Raw genomic sequence first — 21,485 nt, forward strand, 5'->3', positions numbered from 1 at the left:
CTAATGAGTAAAAGAGTATTCTAATTTGGCAGTTGTGATAAACCTCTTTGGAAGGTGCTTCTTAAAATATTTGAATTGTTTGCCTGAGAAAATGAATCCTGCTTTTATGTTTCTCTAGTAACACTATAGACATAGCAATGATCTTCAGCAGTGGCATAGCGAATATTTACTGAAAGCCGGATTAAGCCTGCAGTGAGTTATAGTTTTTGACAGCTGTCTTGGTTCATGTACTGCAGTTGCTGAGCATACTATAGTCTCCTGCAATCCTGAAAGATGCCCCAACAAGGCTTCTACCAAGTTTGTTGTGAAAGACAAGCTTTTTGTAAATTCTATCAGGGGTCTAAAATTGTGAAGCACTTGGACTTAATTTTACCTGGCATCCTGCCTAACACATTCTTCAAATGTGAAGCATTGGTTTCTTTCATTTTAGATCATTGTGAATAATAACAACTCTCGACTATTTTTCTTGCACTGTAAACCTATTCTTGAGTCTTCGGTGAGGCCTGGGTGTTAGCTGTGATTACATCTATCCTGTATGATTATTTCAGGATACTGTTAGTTAGATATATAGGAGACGGAAGATTTTAAAGTGTTGGGTTTTTTTAGTTCACATCTTCCAAGCTGCTATTACAGATGACATCCATGCAGGCCTTCTTTACTCAGCTTGGAGGCCTTTCCCACCTCCCAGAATTAAAAATGCTGGGTAAAGGCATCACTTTCACATTGTGCCACCCTTCAACAACTATATCTTTTTCCTACAGCTTGACAGCCCCATTTCAAACTTTGTATGACCTTAAGATTGTTTGAAGGAGATACTACTCCATACGGCTGCAGGAAATGATGCGGCTGTTTCAATAAGCTAGTCCTTCACAGAAAAGCTACTCAGGAAAACAATCTTCTCTTTGTAGTAATCTACAAACAAATGGAGGAAACTCTGGCAGCTGTAGATACCTTCCGTCTTTAACAGGAAGAAATAGGTTTGGCTCTTCTCAATCTTTAATTGGCCTGAATGGATTTGTGCTTTTGTGAAGACTTTCATAGAAGCAGTGGGAAGTTCAGTGTTTAGCATCTTTTGTCCATGTACTGAGATGTGGAACATGGGCCCAGAAAACATCTGGAAATGTAAACAAGGAAAGAACAGCAGTATGTAGCAGGTGAGGTAAGAGCTTATGTTGATACATTAGGGTTTGGTTTGTTGTTGGTGGTTTTTTTTGTTTGTTTTTTTTTTTTTAATATTGTTGCATCACTTTCCCACCCACACAGTCTAAAACGAAACCATGGGACCCAAGTGAGCCCCAATTAGGAAAAGTTTGTGCAGAGCTTTTACCAAAGACAGACTCAGAATCACTGGAATTCCTGTATTAGCAGCTTGCTGGAGTGGAGCTGGCTGATGAGAACTCTTCTCATGCTGTCTCTGAAGGGCCAGGAAAGGTTTTCAGAACACAGCTCACCTCTTAGTGATTTTTCTCAGTCGTTAGTATCTATTTCATTAGGGGTCTGAATCATATTTCCCTACTGGTGCAGTGACCAGTCTTGGGCAAACATCTCTACTACTTCTGCCATCATGACCCCTTTCATTGTCTCACCATTACAGGTTATCTTTTTTCCTTCGTCTCACAAGGAAGGTAAGAGAATAGCATGGAAAAAGATGGAGAATTGGACCCAAAACCAAGAGGGCCAAGGACTATCCAATGTGCTGTTTTCAAGGCTTGCCTATTGTCTATTGGCACAGAACCAGAGAAACAGCCTTGTGCAGTTTTAGATTCTAGAATTCTGTTCTAATGCTCTTTTCAAAAACTTTGAGAGGGAAATAATGATTGAGTAGGTCTCATGCAACTGAGGAAACATGCATGGAAAGAATATATTCCATGGAACTCACAAAATTATGTTTTTTCAATCAGTGTATTGTTCAGAGTATTGTATGCTTAGTATTTAGAGCCCCAAGCTTTAAGGTATTTGTAATGTTCAGGTATTTCTGTAGTGTTTTATAGACATCTGCAGACTGTTTCCATCAGCAATCTAACATGCTGTTAACAGAAATAAAAGCTGTATGTATTAGGCACTGCCAGGGGTATATGGGTATCTAAATGCATATGCGTATTTAAGTACATCTGTAAATGCATCCTGTGTGGAGATATTAAACGCATCCTCTCTGGGATTAACACTGTGACTGGCATACTTGGAGGCAAAGGTTGTGAGTAAAGAAGAACCTACCCAGAATATAGTAGAATTTACTGCAGTTGCTGTGGGTTTTCAAAGCAGTGGCTGCCGTCAGAATCTGGCCTAAGTAATTAACTTACAAGGATGGAAAGGACAAGCAGCATGTGGAAGATGTAATTAATGGGAACATATAACAGTCAGCTCTCGCATAATAAATTGGCAGCTATGCCTGAGGTAACTGCCTTTTATTTGCAAAATACAGTTGGAATTTTTTAAAAGTAATTGCACATTTTCTTCCATTTCCACATGATCCCAGAGAACATAAAACAGTACAAATACCAAGAGGAATGCAATAAAATAATGGTGGTTGTTGGTTGTGTGTTTTTTGTTTTGGTGGTTTTTTTTGTTGGGTTTTTTTTTTTTTTTTTTTAAGGTTCAGGGCCATGATCTTATTTGAGCCAACATCCAAAGAAAAGGAGGAATACATTTTAGAACAGGAAAAGACAAGTATTAAAACACTTAGCGAGGCTTAATATGGAATAATCTAAAAGGACAAGGCAGGAACAACTAGAATAAACAACAGTAAATGGTTAGATATCTACTTGCAGAACAGATTTAGTAATATAATTCACCTGACTCAAGTAAGTAAAGGTTAAATAATGTTCTGAAATCCCTCTATTTTGAAGGCTTGAATTTTCCCTGTCTAAAAGTTTACTGGAGCTTTTTCTGAATAGCAAGCATGACATCAGTTGTTCTTTAGATACTCCACAGGTGCTGGCAAATCTTCAAGAAAATCTATTCTACCTCTTGCCTAGTGCAAAGCTCTGGAAGGCTGCAGGAAGAGACAATGGCTCCTCACACCCAGCTGCTGATTCAGCTGACTCAGCCTGCTGGAAAACAACAGTGCTTTAGTCCTCCCTCTCAAGAAATTAGCAATAGCAAGGTGAGGAGGGCTTGCAACAGGGGTTTGCCACTGTGACCAAACATACGAGCAATCAGACTTATTCAATTGCTGTTTCCAGGCTTCTCAATGAAGTAGAGGGAACTGTATGTCATTCCTGCTGCTACCTGGCGTATGTGATTCCCTCTGTACACAGATGGGGAAGTAGACTACCCACCATTCAAGTGTTTTGTTTGACTGTTTGGGTTTTCTTTTGTTTTTAAGCAATCTATCTGTTTGTTGTCATCCCTGGTAGTGGTGAGGAAAAAGGAAATCCAAATCTATTCTATTGTAAGCACAAGGGAGGATCTAGCCTATTTGTCTGTGAGTGAATGGGAATGGGATCTAGTAGTAACAACCTAGCATTGAACTGAGTTCTTCTCACAGTAAATCTGATTAGAAGCTTTACTGCTGTTTAAAATGGAACAGCCTGAAGACCAGGAAATATAGTTAGCTGTAAAATATTCCTGCTGTAACTAGTGTCTGTATTGCTGACCCCAGGGGATCCTGCATTTGCTGCAGGCTGAACCTGGTAGGCAGTTTTTCAAAAAAGTACATCCTGCAATTTTTGTGCTGATGAATTTTAAATGACTTTCTAGCAAGCTCAGTACACTCCAAATTAATTAGAAAGGATCCTTTTAACGGGATAATTACTATATCAGCAAGTGGTAAACTCAAAATGAATGTGAGTAGTCCTTGCTTGCATCAACAAGGAGATGTGTTGCAGTTCTATCAATTGATTCTAAATTCACCCTAGTGTGAAAGGTTTTAGACAGCGCGGCTCAGGAGCAGCAGCACTCTAGCTTTTTTACCTCTAGCCTTGAATTAAAATCCCAAATAAAGTCACATTCCGCTTTCTGTATGTTTACCTCACAATGCCATGGCAAATGATCACGGAATCATAGAATGGTTAGGGTTAGAAAGGACCTTAAGATCATCTAGTAAATTTCTGCTGGAAAAAGGTCCAAAATAAGAAAAGCAGGATGTGTTGCACTTTATTACTAAATTAGAAATGGTAGAAAGGGCTATGAAGTATATCAGACTTCCTTCGTTTACGTCTGTGCATTTTCTTCTGTAATGGAAGTGCCAGATCCTGCATAGAACAGTAACAGCTCACAAGTATGAACACAGTTCATGTGTTTGGGGGATAGAATTTTTAAATATGTTAATCTTTTAAAGAATAAACATGTAATTGCTTATCAGGCTATGGATAAATAAGCATATGACTGCTGCAGTGGTGGCAGAAACCCTTTTATTAATTCCCGAAACCAGATTCTCTTTTTAGATAGCCGAGGCTTTAGAAACTAAGGTTTAATGGTGAATTTTTAATAAGGGAAGTTATCTTAATTAGGTCACTTCATATTGGCCATGTTTTTATGGCTTTTAGAACAGATGCAGAAATCTGTATTTTTAGGCAAACTTTCAAAATCACTTATCCTACTTCCAGCTTCTGTAAGATAACCTCAGCAAAGTTAGTGGTCTTACACTGATCTAAAGTGTGTTCTTGGGACAAATGAATTTGGCCCTATGTTGTTCACTGCAAATGTGAAAGTAGTAAATCAGTAATTATTAGCCATTTCTTAAAAATGGATCTTGACATTCAATGCACCAGACAGTCTCTCAAGTTTTACCATGGGACCTTGTCGTGCCTCAAGGAATGTGAAGCCCAAGCCTGAATCCTTTTGTCTAGCTTGTCTTTTCAAACTTAAGCACTGCCACTTTCTTTCTACTTAAATTGTATGCCTGTGTCAGGCCATGTTTAAAAATCATGTGAAATTGAGACATTTTAAAAACTTGTCTAAACTGCAGTCACAGTGAACTGGAGCAAAAAGAAGTCTTTACAAATATTTTGGGTGTTGATTTTTTTTTTTTTTTTTTTTTTTTTTTTTTTTGTTTTGGGTTTTTTTTTTTTGTGTGTGTGTTCTAACTGGTGGGAATAGAAAGGCAAACATCTTTAGAAAATGCCTGAGACAAATGGTGTCGTCTTCTAATGATCTGTGGGGCCGCTTTTGCCTTTTTTTTTTTTTTTTGGGGGGGGGGAAGGGGGGGTTTGTTTGTTTGTTTACTTATAAGGTTTGGGTTACTCAGACCATGTAGGTCCTAAGAGACAGTCTTGTGTATGCAGTGTAATGGTGCTGCATAGTTCTTAACTGAATCCAGCCAAGGATGAGGTAACATTTGATGAAGATTTGCTTAAATTTCTTGAATGAGCAATGTTTAGATGTCACAGTAAGAGTAGAAATCTGTCATCTCCCTTCACTTGCATGTCCGCTCAGTTGTCGCCACTGAAGGTGCTCCCATACGTGGTGAACATACTGTTCATCACACACTAGTTATAGCCTGACCATTCAAGTAGACCTAAATGATTCTGTACTTCCCATAATGGATAGGCTTGTCCCTCTATGCAAATACATGCAAGTACATATGTTAGCACAGTGCCACTGAAAATAACAGACTTTGTTAGTGTGCCAGACCTTTCTTGCTACTACAAACTATGGCTACAAAATACCTCTGGATAATATAATAGAGAACTAGTCAAAACCCACCATGCAAATTGATAAAAAGAAAAAGGCCCATTTCTATGAGTTTGTGTCAGAATTTTCCCCTACAATTTAGAAGAAATTATTGATCTCTTGGTGGAAGAGATGACTTGGGCACTCAAGTCATATTTGATCACAGAAATAGGCTAAGCCCTTCTGAAGAAGCTGTGGGAAATGTAACTTCTTTCAAGTCAGTAACTGTGCTCACTTGTCTTCTGATGGAGCTTGAGATTCCTCTTTTGGAGGAAAAGCGACAAACTCTTTCATTTCGGTATCTTGCTCAGCGGCAGCATGAGTACTAGTTTTATAAGGCTCGCATGGGCAACAGCTGACTTCTCCTTTCCTGCTCTTCTGCAGAATGGTAGCACGGAAGTCTAATGTTATCACTGCCAAACGATACAATTGTAGAGTCACAACTAAGATATTCTTAGCTGTAAAAAACACCAGCATCTGATTGAATATTCCGAAGTGGCCCATCAGGATTGAACGCACAATGAAGAAGGGACCATCCTGTATGAAAAGGCTGACCCCAATGTTCCACAGTTCCGCACTGTACCTGCACAGCAGCAAGCTGGGGATCCGCCTAGTTGATGCAGTTGGTTTGCAGCCAATATGCTGTACTGGAAATAAAACACAGTTATGTTAAAACAACTTTTTAAAATTGAGCCAGGGTTGGCCTAAAGGGAAGCAAATGCATTCAACTATGAACAATTCAACATAAAGCATATCCAATTTCTGGGGTCTGTTTCAGCAAAACACACTAAGCTTATCGTAAGCAGACACTTATATGGTCTGCCAAACAGGACCAAAAACCGCTTCCCCTTTTCTATCCCACAAAGCTATCAGCGTTTATACACTTTTAAAATATGAAACAAAAGTAGATCGCCTAATCATTCTATAATAACTTTCCCAGGCATTTTTCTGTTAAATCAACATGTTAGGCTAACATATATCTTTAAGAAAAAAACCAACAAAGTACCATCCTGACTTGGAATAGCCTGAGCTATAGCACTTCAATTTGTTCCAGGCTGTTTAAGACCTCGGTTTTAAAAGTCACCAGATAGCCATTGCCTTTTTCATGTGTCATAGTAAGAATAACTCATGTCAGTGCAGGGTAATATCAAGTATTATGGATACGAAGAAACTGTAGTCGCTGCTTGCTGTAGAGGACTTGAGCCACAGTTACTCATTCTTAGCCTTCTGGGTATGAACTTGCATACAACAGTTGGAACTTGAATGAATGTGTTCCCCTTGGCTATAAAAGTAGTGGTGGGCTAGAATGCTCTTCGTGGCATGGTGTCTAGAGAATGATCATCAGAAGTGTGAGTGTGTGTGCTGAGTATGGTTGCCTCTTATGAAAATGCATGTATCTTAACTAACGTCTCTCAGGCAGTGGGTTTTCATTAGTTTAAAAAACATAGCTACTTGTGATGCAGCAACAACTGCCAAACATTTCAGCTCAACAAAATAATTCTATTGTTTCAGTCAACACTGGGGGGAAGGGGGAAGAAGATGAGCCTTGAGTGGAAAATTAACTGTAGAATGAGGAAATTTGCTGAATCCATTAGGCAAAGCTTCAGCAGCAGCTAATTTTTTAATACGTTTTTGCACCATTGCTGTTTAATAGTCATAACTGCAGTGCCTAATCAATCAGTGCCTAAAAACTTCTATTTTACATCATGTTGTGAGTAAACATTTTGACACTTGAATAAAAAGTACTATCTGTACAGCTGTATAAAATACCCAAGATAAACTGAACCCATAGTAAATCTCAGGGCAATGTGTGTCTAATAATTTGATTTTTAAATGGTATATCAAGCGCAAAAGCAATAGCCAGAGGAAGAAAAAAAATGCACAGTACAAGAGGTTACTTTGCTGAAATTAATGCTAAGATTGCTTAAGCACTGTTTGAATTTATTTGTGTGGTGGTGATGTATATGAAGTTTTCTAAACCTAACTATTGGGCATCTTTAACAGAATATATTTTACTAGTAACAGCAACTTTAGCTGTGATAAATCTGAAATGTGGTTGCATCATTTTTTTTGGGAGGTGAGCTGCTGAGCTGAAATGCTGAAATATTTTTTCAACTCCAGTGTTGAAAACAAAGCCTAGTGCTGTCCATGAAGAAAAGGCTAATGAAAAATTCCTGGAATAATTATTTCATTATAACTTTATTCATTTATTATTTTAGTCAGTGTGTCAGCCTAGTGTGCAATTTCATACATGATGCTAGTGAGGACAATGTATTTTGGACTGGTATTGTTGAGTTGCAAACTTGTAGTGATTGGAAGCTAAAATGGTTGGAAGAGATGATGATTGAGGCAGCTTTCATGATTCTTCTTGGACATAGGGAAGCCTTTTCTGCCTAGGGACAAATACAAACTCGAACTGGCTGAATGCTGGGCCTTTAAGATAAGAGTGTACAGTCCCAACATTATATAGTCCTTTATGTTCCCTGTGAATAAGTAGCTTCTCCTGTGATAACATCTGTTTTCTTGGCTGTGCTGTTCCCTGTAGTTAACAATTGCCTGTATCTCCATAGGGTCTAGTAACCTACCCAGATCTGGGCCATAATAGACTAGATCTAACTCAAGAGCTTACATGAAGAAGTTTACAGCAGTAACAGGCAACTGGACCAGATGCTCCATACAATATTGCAATCCGTTTGTTTTCTGGAAGTAGAGAGTTTTATCAGGGAGATGAGAGGTTAGCCAGAAACAAATGTTTCTGCAAAGAAACCACAACGGACTTTCTTCAAAAGCCATCATTGTCATATAAACTGCTCTCTACCAGGAGTCCTTGGTATAGTCTGTAGCATGTGTACAGCTGCAAGACATGCCAGCAAAAACCTAAAGCATTTGTTCTCTTTTCTATGTGAAAGAACTAACCTGCAAGATCAAGTGGAAACTGTAACATACTCCATGTCCATACAGCAAGAATTGCATTTATGAGAACATAATTCTTCCTGTGGGAGAGGAAAAAAGTGATAACAGTGAAGATGAAGTTTCCTTATGCGATAACAAAAATGTTTCCCGTAGTATTTGGAATGTCATTTAAAGGGTAGTTGAGCAAACCAGCAATTGATTAGTGGTAAGACTAAGGAAAACAGAGGTACTTTTTGGTATGGAATTTTTGCTGTTCAGGCTACATGTTTCAGTTGTGTGATTACATTAAATAGCTGATGCTAAGATTATAATGATAAACATAGGGAAATAGACTCTCTGGCTCAAAGAGGAGGTATCTCTTCCCTTGCAGTGATTACACATTCTTTGCAAGCCTAAAGCTTCTCTGCCAAGTGGGAAGGACCTCTTTTCCTGCTTTAAAACCTTTTATTTGATATAAATATATATATATAATAGTACGTATGTAAGAGAGGATGAAACTCTTCTGTGATTCTTTTTCTTTATGCTAGATGTTCATGGCTCATCTCTCAGTGCTGCGAGGGGGAGATGAGCTTACTTCCTCTGGGAGAGATCACAGTGTTGAAAATTCACACCAGATTATGCCATTCCCTTTCTTTATCTTTGAAGGCTTTGTCATTCTATCATGAAATACAAACGAGATAATCAAAGAAGCAACTTGGACAATGAATCACTAAAGTAAAGTCTAGTTGCTTCCTTGCTAGTCTAAAACAATTCATTAACCTGTAAGAGGCTTACTGTGTATCCAGTGTTTCAGCTCCTGTAGCTATAAGAACTGATGCTGCATGGCAGTTATGCTAGTTGTTTGGCTCTTTGTACCCTTTTATTATGATGGATGATGTGCTGCTTTGCTAGCAACAGATGAATAATCCCTAACAAAGCTCTTAGGACCGTTAGATCCTTTACAGAGGGAAAGGTGAGAGCAGAAAAACACAGCCCTTGAATGTAGCCTTCTGTTATCTGTGGGAAATACAGCTACACCAGTCTGAACACTGAAGAGTGCACAAACAGATCTTTAAACAAAACAAGTATCTTGCAACATACAAATTATTAATGTCAGCAAATAATCCTTACCGAACATCTTCAATGTCCAGAGTTTCACTAGCAAATTCAAGTATATCTGCTGCTGTTCCCACAAACATGAGAAGCAGCTGAGACAATTGATCCCGGGTGATTTCAACTCCAATAGGGAGAAGCCATCTCCCAACTACTAGCAGCAGTAGAAAAGTCTGGTGGAGGGCCAGTGTCCATACAGTCTCGCAGATTGTGGAGAGCTGATTCACAAAGACTTTAGCCTGTTTAAAAGACAATAATAAGATACTGTATCTTCAGGAGACTGACATTATAGATACCTTCAGAGACTGTACTCATCCTTGAGCCTACTTTTGTTCTCCTTCACATTGTATTAGAGCAAATCATTTTTATGTGGCAGGCATAGTTTGAAAAAAGACACATTAATACAAACTTTGGGTAATGAATAGCAAGTCTTTCTCTGTTTACTGCTCTTTCTGTTCTCATTTTTCAGCCAGCTGAGCATTATCCTTTGCAGAACTGTGATCCAGACACTTTCTAAATTCTAAAGTTACTGAGATTTGGAACATAATGGTAGGAGAGTTGCCACTTCACACAGAGACGTGCTCTACAAACAGCAGTTAGCATGCAGCACACTGTACACCATTTTCACAATACCGTTTTCTGAAACTATTCTTTCTTGTTTTTTAGTGTTCTTCACTGCATGAGGAGCCCATTCAAATAGACACAACAGTCCTCTCTAATTGCTCTAATTATCATAAGATCTTAACTAGGAATAGGAAAAGGTGTCCCACCGTTTGAATGATGTGGTGATCTGTTCCCTCACTTCCATGACTGCTGTCTCTGGATTGATTGTAGTCTTGGTTGCTGACATTCACCTGAACTGCTCCAGGCTCATTACCACAGTACTGTTGTGAACAAAAACATCACACATGCATAAACATCCCATACAGGGAGCAGATGCACTCTGTGGCTGAGAAAGTCCTGTTTTGCTGAACTGTAGATGGTTAATTTGTGAAATTCAGATGGTGCTTACAAAGGTACATGCTCACTCTGAATGTAATTCGCCTCTTGTTCAGAAGGGAGGAATTCCTCTCATGAGGACAGGAGTGATGTTTTGGTAGGTCCCTGAGAAAGTATAGCATTTTACTGTAGAAGAGGATGTAAATTTGAAGACTTATGGAGCGGGTGACATCTTTGTGCTGTTAAGATTTGGAGCAGCCCTGCAGAGAAGGACTTGGGGGTGTTGGTTGATGAGAAACTGAACGTGAGCCGGCAGTGTACGCTTGCCACCCAAACAGCCAACTATATCCTAGGCTGCATCAAAAAAAGCGTGACCAGCAGGTCAAAGGAGGTGATCCTCCCCCTCTCCTCTGCTCTCGTGAGACCTCACTTGGAGTACTGTGTGCAGTTCTGGTGTCCTCAACATAAAAATGACATGGAGCTGTTGGAGCAAGTCCAGAGGAGGGCCACGAGGATGATAAGGGGGCTGGAGCACCTCCTGTATGAAGACAGGCTGAGAGAGTTGGGGCTGTTCAGCCTGGAGAAGAGAAGGCTGCATGGAGACCTCATAGCAGCCTTCCAGTATCTGAAGGAGGCCTACAAGGATGCTGGGGGGACTCTTCATTAGGGACTGTAGTGGTAAGACAAGGGGTAACGGCTTCAAAATTAAACAGGGGAAGTTTAGATTAGATATAAGGAAGAAGTTCTTTACAGTGAGGGTGGTGAAGCACTGGAATGGGTTGCCCAAGGAAGTTGTGAATGCTCCATCCCTGGCGGTGTTCAAGGCCAGGTTGGACAGAGCCTTGGGTGACATGGTTTAGTGCGAGGTGTCCCTGCCCATGGCAGGGGGGTTGGAACTAGATGATCTTGAGGTCCTTCCTAACCCTAACCATTCTATGATTCTATAAAATGGCACTCTTTGAATACGATCTGCCTGCAGCTCTCCTGAACGGCTCTCCTGAACAGTTTCCTATATAGTCTCTCTCTAGATCAAAAACTGAAATAGGGTAAAAATTGGTCATGGTCAGCCTGCTGGTTTGTGGTCCTGGCCAGTCTCTATATTCAAAGTTGAATCTACCTAGTATATATCTTCAATATATCTAATATATATCTAGGCTGTAATGAATAGAGTTGGGGTTGTATTCTCTGCCCTCCTACACACACCCACACACCACCACCTTCCCCCCAAACCCCTTCCAAGCTGTGCCTTATTCTGCAAGGAAATTCATGATGTGAGAGGTGAGATACAGGAATAATCAAGAAAAATGGACCTGTGTTGTTGCCTGCCCCTGTAGAGTAGAGAAAAAACGGGTATTTTTACTTTCTCCAAGTACCCAGTGCTCTGGGAAATAGAATGGTGGCTAAAACATACTTTTACATCAACTGCAGTAAACCAGTAGGGCTGTAACACTGCACTGCCCTTCTTCCTTCACACACAAGGCTGGCCCTGGAGCAACTGGGGTATGATTCTAAAATTCTATATCTTCGTAGCAATCCCTTAACATCTCTTTGCATTATAATAAAAAGGGATAATTAGAAAATCAAACCATGCTGTTATTAAAGACTTTTATCCTGTCCTATTTGTGCCAGAGAACACAAGATGATTTGCATTTCTCCACTGGGCCCCCCACCATTTTATTGCATGGAGAGTGATTTTCTGCAACAATCGGAATGTGTTCTAGTGCATACTGAGTAGCTGTGTTCAGCATAATGCCTGCCAATATAAAGGCAACATTTCCCAGCAAGTGTCACATTCTAGCAAATTTCAGATTCTACTTTGATGCTTTATTTGGTCTCTGATAATGTCGCTCAGTATCTGGGTAAATGCTGCCTCTTGTCATAAATAAATGGAGCAACTTCCTATGGTCTGAAAAATCCAGTGGAAAAAGAAAAGTCAGGTTTTTTTGCTTTTATAATTGGAGGTAAAGGCTCTTAAATGGAATGCTTGCTGCCTTTGGACTGTGGGTGTGAAAGCTTTGAAAGATTCACATACACATGTAGGGAAGATGATATTTCCATGTGGAAGAGGAAAGTTTAGAGTTCTGGACATGGAAAGAGTGAGGTGGAGGGGCTGCTACTCTGCCTGGCTAGAGCCTTGTGGGGCTTATCTTACTAGGCTAGCCCCTCAACCAAAGGAGAGAGACAGAACAGCTTGTTCAGAGGATGTTTCAGAAACAAAATTTAACTGGTGCTCTGGAGAAATCTTTTTATCTGTTGCCTGTAGAAAATTCTAAAGCCTATGGAGGCCAGCCCTGAGGTCAAAGTCAGCCTTTCTGAGTAACCCCCACAGGCAGCGTGACACAGTTGGCTGAGGAAACCATGATCTAAAAACTGCATAACTACCCTAGAATACTAAGACGTTAATATATACCTTGTAACAAATCGTCTGGGTAGAACAAATGGATTACTAACTTGTGCTGGAGGTGGAAGGCTAATTCACTTTGACAGCCTTTGGTTTGCATTTGAGGTCACTCCACTGCTCCCCTGCCTGGTCTGGCAGAGGTAAGAGGAAGTGAGCCATGAACTTGCATTAAACCTCAACTCAGTGTTTGGAGATTTCTTGTTCGTGTTTTAAAGCCCCCTTTCTCAGGGATGAATCTGCCAAATTTGAGGCGGGACCCATGTAGGGCAAGCTGCTGCGTCTGCTGTATGTGCAAGGATGGCGGACATCCCTTCCCAAACACTGTGAGAATTCCCAGCAAGTAAATCAGGAGTCTGAAGGACAGGAGTGAAACAGGGGCCTGTAGCGGTTTTACTGTGTGGGTTGCAAGGCGCATGGCTGCTGCTTAGCAGATGCCATGGCTCTCCTGTGACAACAATGGAGAGCAGATAGCTCTCACAGTTGGTTTGCATAACCTCTGTACCGGGCAGAGGAGCTGCAGGAATCACCAACTCACAGCACTGGGCAGAGGTGAAGGAAAGCATGCCACGGTGTACATGAGGCTTGCAAGGGGGCAGGGGGCTCCTTTTTTTCTTTTTTCCTTTTTTCGTCCCCCCCCCCCCCCCCTTCCCTGCTCCCTCCCTCCAGTGGCACAAATGTGCAGAGAATATTTCTTTAAGAAAATTAATTCACTTTATCAGTGTATTTTGTAGGTTCCTTACATGTAACTTTTGCAACTACTCAAGCTGAGTGGGGAGGGGGGCAGGGTTACTATTTCAGTGCAAGGCTCCACGAACTCTGACTGAATGGCACTCCTCAGGGCCGAGCCCCTACCTCTTCTCAACTGCAGATAGGCAGGAAATGGAAAACTGCATCTGCAAAGCCAGTCATTTAAGTAGGCTCCTGATTTTTAACGTGTGTTCATATCTTGTGTTGGTTTGTTTCTCTCTGAATATTTATTAAGTGGTGATCATGGTGGTGATTCACTTGGAAGTTTGGAGAAGAGCCTTTATTTTTGTCATGTATATGAATATAAATAGGGCTGCTGGTGCCAGGCATATTTGCCTAGCCAATTATGTATGTGCAGTGACTTAATGGGAATGTGGCAAGGAAAAACGCTGAATTTCACAGGTAGCTGATAAATGCAGTTTACTTGGGTTACTCCTAGGTGTCAAGACTGTGTGCATAGCTAAATGAAAATGCCTAGGTCTTTTAACTGTGCGAAATAAAACAGGAAGAAATTGTACATGTTTTGCATAAATTCTAGCTTGGTTTACTTCATTTTTTCTTCTGACATGTAGCTTTCATCCCTCTGATTTATAAAATATCTAATCAAACCAGAAATTCTGTTGCATGACATAGTGTTGTCCTAGTATATGGCCTGCAAAGAGCTTGCTGTCAGTGCATGGGGTACGCCTGAAACTGAGCTAATTCAGCAAATTTCTCTTTGCATGTTATTCACAATCCATTATTCCCAAATATAATCAAGGTTAGCTAAAACTTTCCACAATGGGTCCAGCGTTGAAATAGTAAAATTGGTACTTGAACACAAATGCAGAGTACCCTCAATCCTTTTAATGTATGGCTGGCAGCCTGAGTACGGCATGGGAGAAGCTAGCTCTTCCCTGAAGCAGGCCCTCTGCTAAGCAACAGGTACTCCTCTTGCTCTCTGCAATTTGCTGGAAACAGAGTGCCCATCACTATGGCAACATGTGTGATGTCAGAAATTCAAAGCAACCATGACTGATTCATTTTGGTCATATAGGACAGCTGAAAAGTAAAACAGGGAGAAAAGATTGCTTAAGCTGATTTCCAAATTGAGGAAGATAATGGGTATGGGAGGGAAGAGAAATGGTGAAAGATGTAAGATCACTTCTAGGAGAGTGATATATTAGAATTTTAGCTGATAAGAGAATCCCAGCTCAGAATGAGGCTAAGGGAATGGGCACTGACATTTTAAGGAAGTAACGAATATTCAAGTTAAGGTAGTTAAAAGTACAATATTTGCCAAGTATCTACCTTATTATTGACTGGGAAGCCTACGTTCACTACAGCACAGGTAGCTGGGTAAGCCCTGCAAAAGGTGGTCGTTTATCACTTTCTGTGACAGTGATGCACCAGGCATTTGAAAAGGTAACAAAGGAATTTGTTTATCTGAGATGTCATACTTTATTAAGAAAGAATATTTGGGTTTTTTTAATGAATCAAATGGTTTTGATTTTCTTGCCACTATTCTGCAGACAGCAATTTTTTCATTCAGTACAGTTCAATTTACTTTATGGTCTTTCCCAAACATGTATTTCGTCCCCAAATACTTTACCACAAAGCAGTAGTTCCTACGCAGTCAGTATTTCACTGTCGATATATGAACGGTATTGCTTACGTCTAGTTCTACAGTACTCGGGCAGAATTGCCTCTGTCTTCAGGAAGAGAGGCTGCATATTAGCACACGCCTCAAGTAACAGCACCAACCTAAGCAGTTGATGTTTTCTGTTAAAGATTCAACATGAGATCAAAGCTCTACTGCTTTAAAGACCACAAACTGTTTTCATAGTATATATATTAAATCTGTGAATTTAGCAACTGTGCATAATCACCTGTTCTGTTAGTATTTTAATAAGGAAAATCCCAGCAATACCATAGTATCAGGAGTAGTACTAGTTTGGGTGCTGTGTTTGAGATTATTAGGAGGGCTGCTCCCCTTCTGGAAGTACTGTTTTTGAATCTGTTAGATTGTGTGTTTCCAGAACTCTCTATCCTGTCTCTCCAGGTATAAACTAAGCTGTTAACTTGATATACTCCCTCTTTAATTCACAGTAGCAGTATATCAATAAGAACAAAGTATGCCGTGTTCTAACATCATTTTGGGAAATAAACTGCTGCCTTTGACTACAGAATTAGCCTGCTTCTTGGATGAGATTTAACTATGACAAATGTTCTCAATATCCACATTACCTGTCTGTGACTGTTTAAGGAGATCTGGCAAAACAAGAAGACAATAAATTCCTGCTGCTGTATTTAGAAAAAGCCTCAGGCATTTTCAGTGTAAACACAATTTTGAATATTTGATTATGCTTCTGTGGGCTGTAACAATGTTTCAAAGGAGAAAATGAGGCACTAGGTCTTCTTAGTCTAATTTGTGTACTTTTTTCTGTTATTTTTTGCTCTTGTTTCTATCAGGCCCTTTTCTGTTGTGGATATAAGGTACTGCATATGTGCAAATTCTGGGATAGATAGAATCCCCTTCTCACTACATGGAAGTGCTATGCAGCCTATGAGGAGGTGGTTCACTCAACATGAGCTGCTGAGCTAACTGGCTCTGTTCTGGACCTAACTGGCTCCATCTGCCAAAAGAACAATTGCCTTAATTTTACCATGTGTTTTAGTCCTGAATTGGAATCCAGACACCCCATCCTAGACTACTATACAGCACAAAGAAACGACGTAAACACTGACAGACAAATTACCATGCCAGCTATCTGTGGTAGTAATCTGTGAGTATTCTTCTAGGCTGCAGGAAACATGAGGTAATTTGAGTTTAAGACCTCTTTTAGTGATACTTGTCTCAATTTTGGCTTGCTTGGAGTTGTGATATCTGCCTGTAAGGGCTGTGAAACTCACGCTTTATTTTACAAAGGCCTCTAAAGCAACTAAATTCTTTCACCATCCTCATGAAGATTCAACCTGGTAAGTTGGGGGTGAAAGGCTGTTTTTCAAACTTTTAGTCCTCAGTTCCCCAGAGAAGTGCAAATAAATTTTCAGCTAGTAATAAGGCTCATGACTTCGTATTTAGGGAATGCACAGTAGTCATAGTCTAGCTGTAGCTGGGCTGGGAGATCCACCAGTATAAAATAGAAGACCTGGCAGACTTCTGTCTGTATGCTCAAATCCAACCCATCAAATCATGCACCAACTTCATACTAGTCCATCTCATCTCGCAACAAATACCTGAGTCCCGTGATGAATTTCTAGTAGCCATAGTGATGGTACTGTGCAAATCAGATATAAAAATATTGCTGGTGAAAACCTGTGGAAGAAAATAAAAGATAGCTTAGTGTTCTATCGCATTGTAAAACCATATATCCTATCATTATCTGCATTGAAAAGGATCTTGTGCCTCCTACCCTATGGTTTATTAGGAAATAGGATAACTGCAAATAAGAGTTAATATTCTTTCCAAATTCTTCATGCTGTTAGTATTATGAATCATAGGTTTATTTGTACATCCATCTAAGATCACACATGGAAGTTTAAGATCTTTTGTTAAGAATAACCAAAGGCACTTTGCTGTTTGTATTTCCATCACATCATTTTCTGTACTTAAAAAGAGCCTCTAGCTAACATGCTCTTTCTGATTTCATGAAGGGTGAATTAATACATTGAGTCCCTCCACTGAGTGATGCTGGTATAAAGGCTGTTGATCAGAACCCTGTGCATTGATACAGTGAAGGCAGAAATAGCATCAGTTTGACTAAAACAATAATTTCTCCAGTAGGTCTTTCAGTGCAGGCTAAAATGGTTTATGAAAATGGGTCTTGGCCTTATTTACCCATTTTTACTGGCAGTTGCATAATTCTTTAGGATTTCTGTCTTTAGTTCTTTTCTCCCTGCCAGTCTTCTGCCTAACTTATGAAGCTTATTCAGCTTCTTCAGCTGAGTTTATTTGGAAGTAGTAGAGAGGTTCCATTACTCCTACAAGCACTGCAAGCACTGACTCTTGTGAGGGTTACTGATGTTTTCTTACTAAACACAGATTGGAGTTTTTTGGGGTTGGTGGGGTTTGTTTGTTTGTTTGGGGTTTGTTTGTTTTGTTTGGGTGGGGTTTTTGGTGGTGGTTTTTGTTTGTGGGTTGGTTTGGTTTTTGTTGGTGGTTTTTTTTGTTTGTTTGTTTTGTTTCGTTGTTTTTAATTCCTGTCCTTTCAGAGTGGGAATGAGGTCTGATGCCACTAATGTTCCACTTAGTTCTGCTATAGTATGAGTGAGCATCACTGCAATGCTGCTGAGGTGCACAGCAGCCTTTCTATCACATATATGTAATGGCCTAGGACAGCGCAGTGGAGTCAAACTCTGGAGACTTGCTTGATTGCTTCTATCCTGTCATTGGCATACCCTGCAGTGAATTTAAATTGCTTACAAGTATGTAACCGCAGCAATGGTTTGGTCAAATGTTGTTGCATTTATTGTTTGTTCCTACCCTGAATGTACCTTTCTTTTTATAACCCTGACTTTTCCAGTGGAGATTAAGTATCGAGGAAAAGAAAAAGAAACAAAACCAAAACTGCTGCTTGGGAAAATGACTGGCTTGCTGAGCTGCTATGAAATGTTTCAGACAATCCCCTCTAAAATAGTTCTGGTTTGGATTTTTTGGGTTGTGGTGGGGGTTTTGGGGGCTTGGGGGTTTTTGTCTGTGTGTTTGGGGTTTTTTTGGTGGGGGACTCTTTTCGAGGGTGAGGGTGTGCTCTTTGTTTTGGCAGTGGGGTTTTTTGCTTACTGTTCAAAAAAAGTTAGTGATTCTGCGGGGTTTTAGTCTAGGATGCGGGGTTTTTTGTTGGTTTTTTTTTTGTGGGGGGGTTTGGTTTGTGGTTGGTTTTTGGGGGGGTTTGGTTGGTTTTTTTGTTGTTTGGGGTTTTTTGTTTGTGGGTTTTTTTGTTTTTTGTTTTGTGGTGGGTTTTTTTGTTTGTTTGTCTGGGGCTTTTTTGAGAGAACACACCTCATTCAAATGGTAGAATAACATATTTTATATTATTTCCTGTAGGATTTGAGCACATGACAAATCTATCCAGCTGGCAGGTTAGCAATGCTGAGCTAATGATAACAGATCAGGCCAGGAGACTTCAGGGGCTTTAACCCTGTCTTTATTTCAGAAGGAGCAATCTAGAGGAAATATTATGTGGCCAGGCCCACAATAATACTCTTTTCTCCACATGTGCCATTTAAATTTTTGTGCTGGTGTAGTAAGTCTTTTGTCAATAATGAGTGGAGAGAATATGAGGCTCCTGGAAACAGGAGAGTCCTGTGGCACAGTCTGCCCATTGCTTGGATCAGTAACTGTCTATGGAGGTGTTTTCTATAAATGCAGGTGATACTGCCTGTTCTGAATGTGTTTTCCACTGGAGCAGAGTTATCCTAATGCAAATAGATGCTGGTCATTTGTCTACAGTTCTTACTTATAAACATATTTTACTGTGCTGCTTAAACTGTTGGAACACATCTACTTTCAAAATTTCCTTCTAGCTAAATTTAGCCCTTACAGCACGTGTACTCATCATCTAAAATGGATCTTGCTTTCCATAGCTATTTTGGTTTGGAATTTCCAAAAGCTGCCATAGCAAGAGTTCCTTCATGAAGACTCTGCTGCTGTCTCCTCTCTGGTGAATCGGATCTGCTCATTCTGCCTCTGTCTCATAACTGTGCATTTGGAGCTCTGCCATTGTTAAATTTTCCTGTGCGCCAGACTTTATCACTGATTTTAATACATTCAGATTTAGAGCATGAACACTTGTATAAATTGTCACACAACACTGCTTGTTAAAATGAGTTTCACAATGGGCAGAAATTTAAGATCATTGGAATACTCTCCAGGTTTTTTATAATCAATCTTTTTTTTTGGTCCTGGATTTGTCCCAGGGCCTGCTTGCAGTTTCAGTTTTTAAAAATAGGTCCTAGTGAAATCTTGACAATTAGTTACATGACCACTTCCTTTTTACAGAGTGTTTGTTTGGGTTGAGCGCTGGTGAGCTGTAGGTGACTGCAGCAGTTCTTCAGATGCATGTAAAAGCCCATGTGCTTAGGCAAACTCTGCTTTGACCAACTTTTTTTGTTCACTTCTCTGGCAGCCTTTCATGCATGAAAGTTCCCCTCTGCAATAGCCTCTCAAATCCAAATATCCAGGCCACTCTTGCTATATTGCGAGAGTGGTTGCTGCTCATCTTTTATTTGTTGCTGAGTTTTGATTCATGCATTGGTGTGGTGTTAGCACTGTTCCAAGTAGCAGGTATAGGGAATGCAGTCCCAGGGAAGGACGTGTACCTCTCCTGTAGCTACATTTCCCACATTTTTCAGCTGTTAGTACGGATACACGCATAGAGCTATACAGAGAGTGACTCCCAAGTAGTTTGCTGCAAAACTTCCCCTCCTGAAAGCCCTCTGGCTTTGGCAATGGACTAGCCGGGACTTAACCAGCTTCCTCCCCGCCGCCACACACACATCCCCAGGTGCAGCAGGGGAGAAAAGGCAACCCCCTGAAAGCCTGGCGGAAACAAAGCGAGGGCAGCACCACTCTCGGGCAGCAGCCGCTCAAAGTCAGCCTCGCGTCTGCAGCGAAGTACATGCAAAGAAGCAAGAGGGGCTCGTCGGAGCCGGCGGGATATGCTCACCATTTGTAGCCTCTGCCTTGTTTAAACTTGAGGGTAAGCCCTGTCTCCAGGCACAGGAGAAGATTGAGTAGTGCCAGCAGCCAGTACTTGGGTTCTTTCTTCACTGCAGTCACTCTCCAGACCCCGATGAGAGAGTGTAACACAAAGAGCAGGCGAGTAACCAGAGCATTGAGCAGCACCATCAGCTCCATCCTGGAGCAGCCCCCTCCCCTTCTCCCCGCACCGCAGGGGCCCAGCGCTTTTTAGGAGCCCTGGGAAGTTACTCTGGGAATCACTGGGAAGCTTGCGCACCACAGGCACACAGATCTCTTCCATCTCCACAAAGGGGCCCATTATAACAAAAAAGAAACGGCATTGCCCCTCCCCCAGACTTCCTGAAGACTTTTTAAAGGGAATAAAAAAAAAAAAGGCAGCTCACGCTTCCAGGCTGCAGTGGTGCGCAGCGCTCAGTACAGCTCTGAGCACCCTGAGCCAGCACCGTCAGGGCTTCCTTTCTGCCCCTCTCTTATCATCTGCTCAAGGACTAAATGTACCTTTTCTCTGCTAGCCCCACTTGCTGCTCTCATCTCATAGATTTTTAGCTAAGAGACAAAAATGTAATTTCAATCTTCCTTGCTTTTTAGCATTTTTAGCACCTTGCAGATGCTCCACTGCATTACTGAGACTGCAAAACCATCTTACATCTCTCTTCCCCCTAAAAGATATAATTCATATCCAGGAGCTTTGAAAAGTATCCTTTTAAAATGGCAATACAGAAAGCAGAAACTGTGTACTTAGTTCAATACTAGAATCCCTGTGTGCAACAGAAGATAGAAAAGCTAACCAGAACTGAAACCTAGACAAACTACTATATTGTATAATCTACACCTTGCTTCAGGACTAAGAAGCAGCTCCAGTAAGGGACTCCAGAAATCAGTTTGAGATCTTGGCTAATGCTAATGTAGGCCAAATAGGCCAATTAGAATGTATACCAAAAATGCAGAGAATTTTGACTGTTAGATCACCTACCTCTAGACTGACCTTTATCTTCTGTAGACATAGTTTATAATCTACAGAATAGGTTTTAAAATTACTTTGTTTCCTATAGTGATTATACATTTTATTTGAATTACGCTTGGGTAACCAAGGAGAAA

At 40.6% G+C, this 21,485-nt stretch overlaps 1 protein-coding gene across 1 annotated transcript; it reads right to left on the reverse strand.

The window, feature by feature from the left end:
* Positions 1–2,548: 2,548 nt before the first annotated feature.
* TMEM26 (transmembrane protein 26) lies at positions 2,549–20,543 on the reverse strand. Its single transcript, XM_030488606.1, has 6 exons — positions 20,353–20,543; positions 16,925–17,003; positions 10,389–10,502; positions 9,637–9,857; positions 8,530–8,606; positions 2,549–6,260 (listed from the first exon to the last, which is right to left on the reverse strand). Exons 1-6 carry the CDS (start codon positions 20,541–20,543, stop codon positions 5,845–5,847), a joined length of 1,098 nt encoding a protein of 365 aa, XP_030344466.1. The 3' UTR covers positions 2,549–5,844.
* Between the last annotated feature and the right edge of the window lie 942 nt (positions 20,544–21,485).

The sequence above is a fragment of the Strigops habroptila genome, chromosome 5 (genome assembly GCF_004027225.2).
Source record: "Strigops habroptila isolate Jane chromosome 5, bStrHab1.2.pri, whole genome shotgun sequence".
NCBI classification, from domain to species: Eukaryota; Metazoa; Chordata; class Aves; order Psittaciformes; family Psittacidae; genus Strigops; species Strigops habroptila.

Excerpts from the sequence above, each read along its gene's own strand:
- TMEM26 (XM_030488606.1), bottom strand. The coding sequence starts at position 20,543 with ATGGAGCTGATGGTGCTGCTCAATGCTCTGGTTACTCGCCTGCTCTTT. Across the intron at positions 9,858-10,388 it reads ATCACCACATCATTCAAACG|GCTAAAGTCTTTGTGAATCA; the intron begins GTGGGACACCTT and ends TCTTTTAAACAG. Across the intron at positions 6,261-8,529 it reads GTTTCCACTTGATCTTGCAG|TACAGCATATTGGCTGCAAA; the intron begins GTTAGTTCTTTC and ends TTTTATTTCCAG.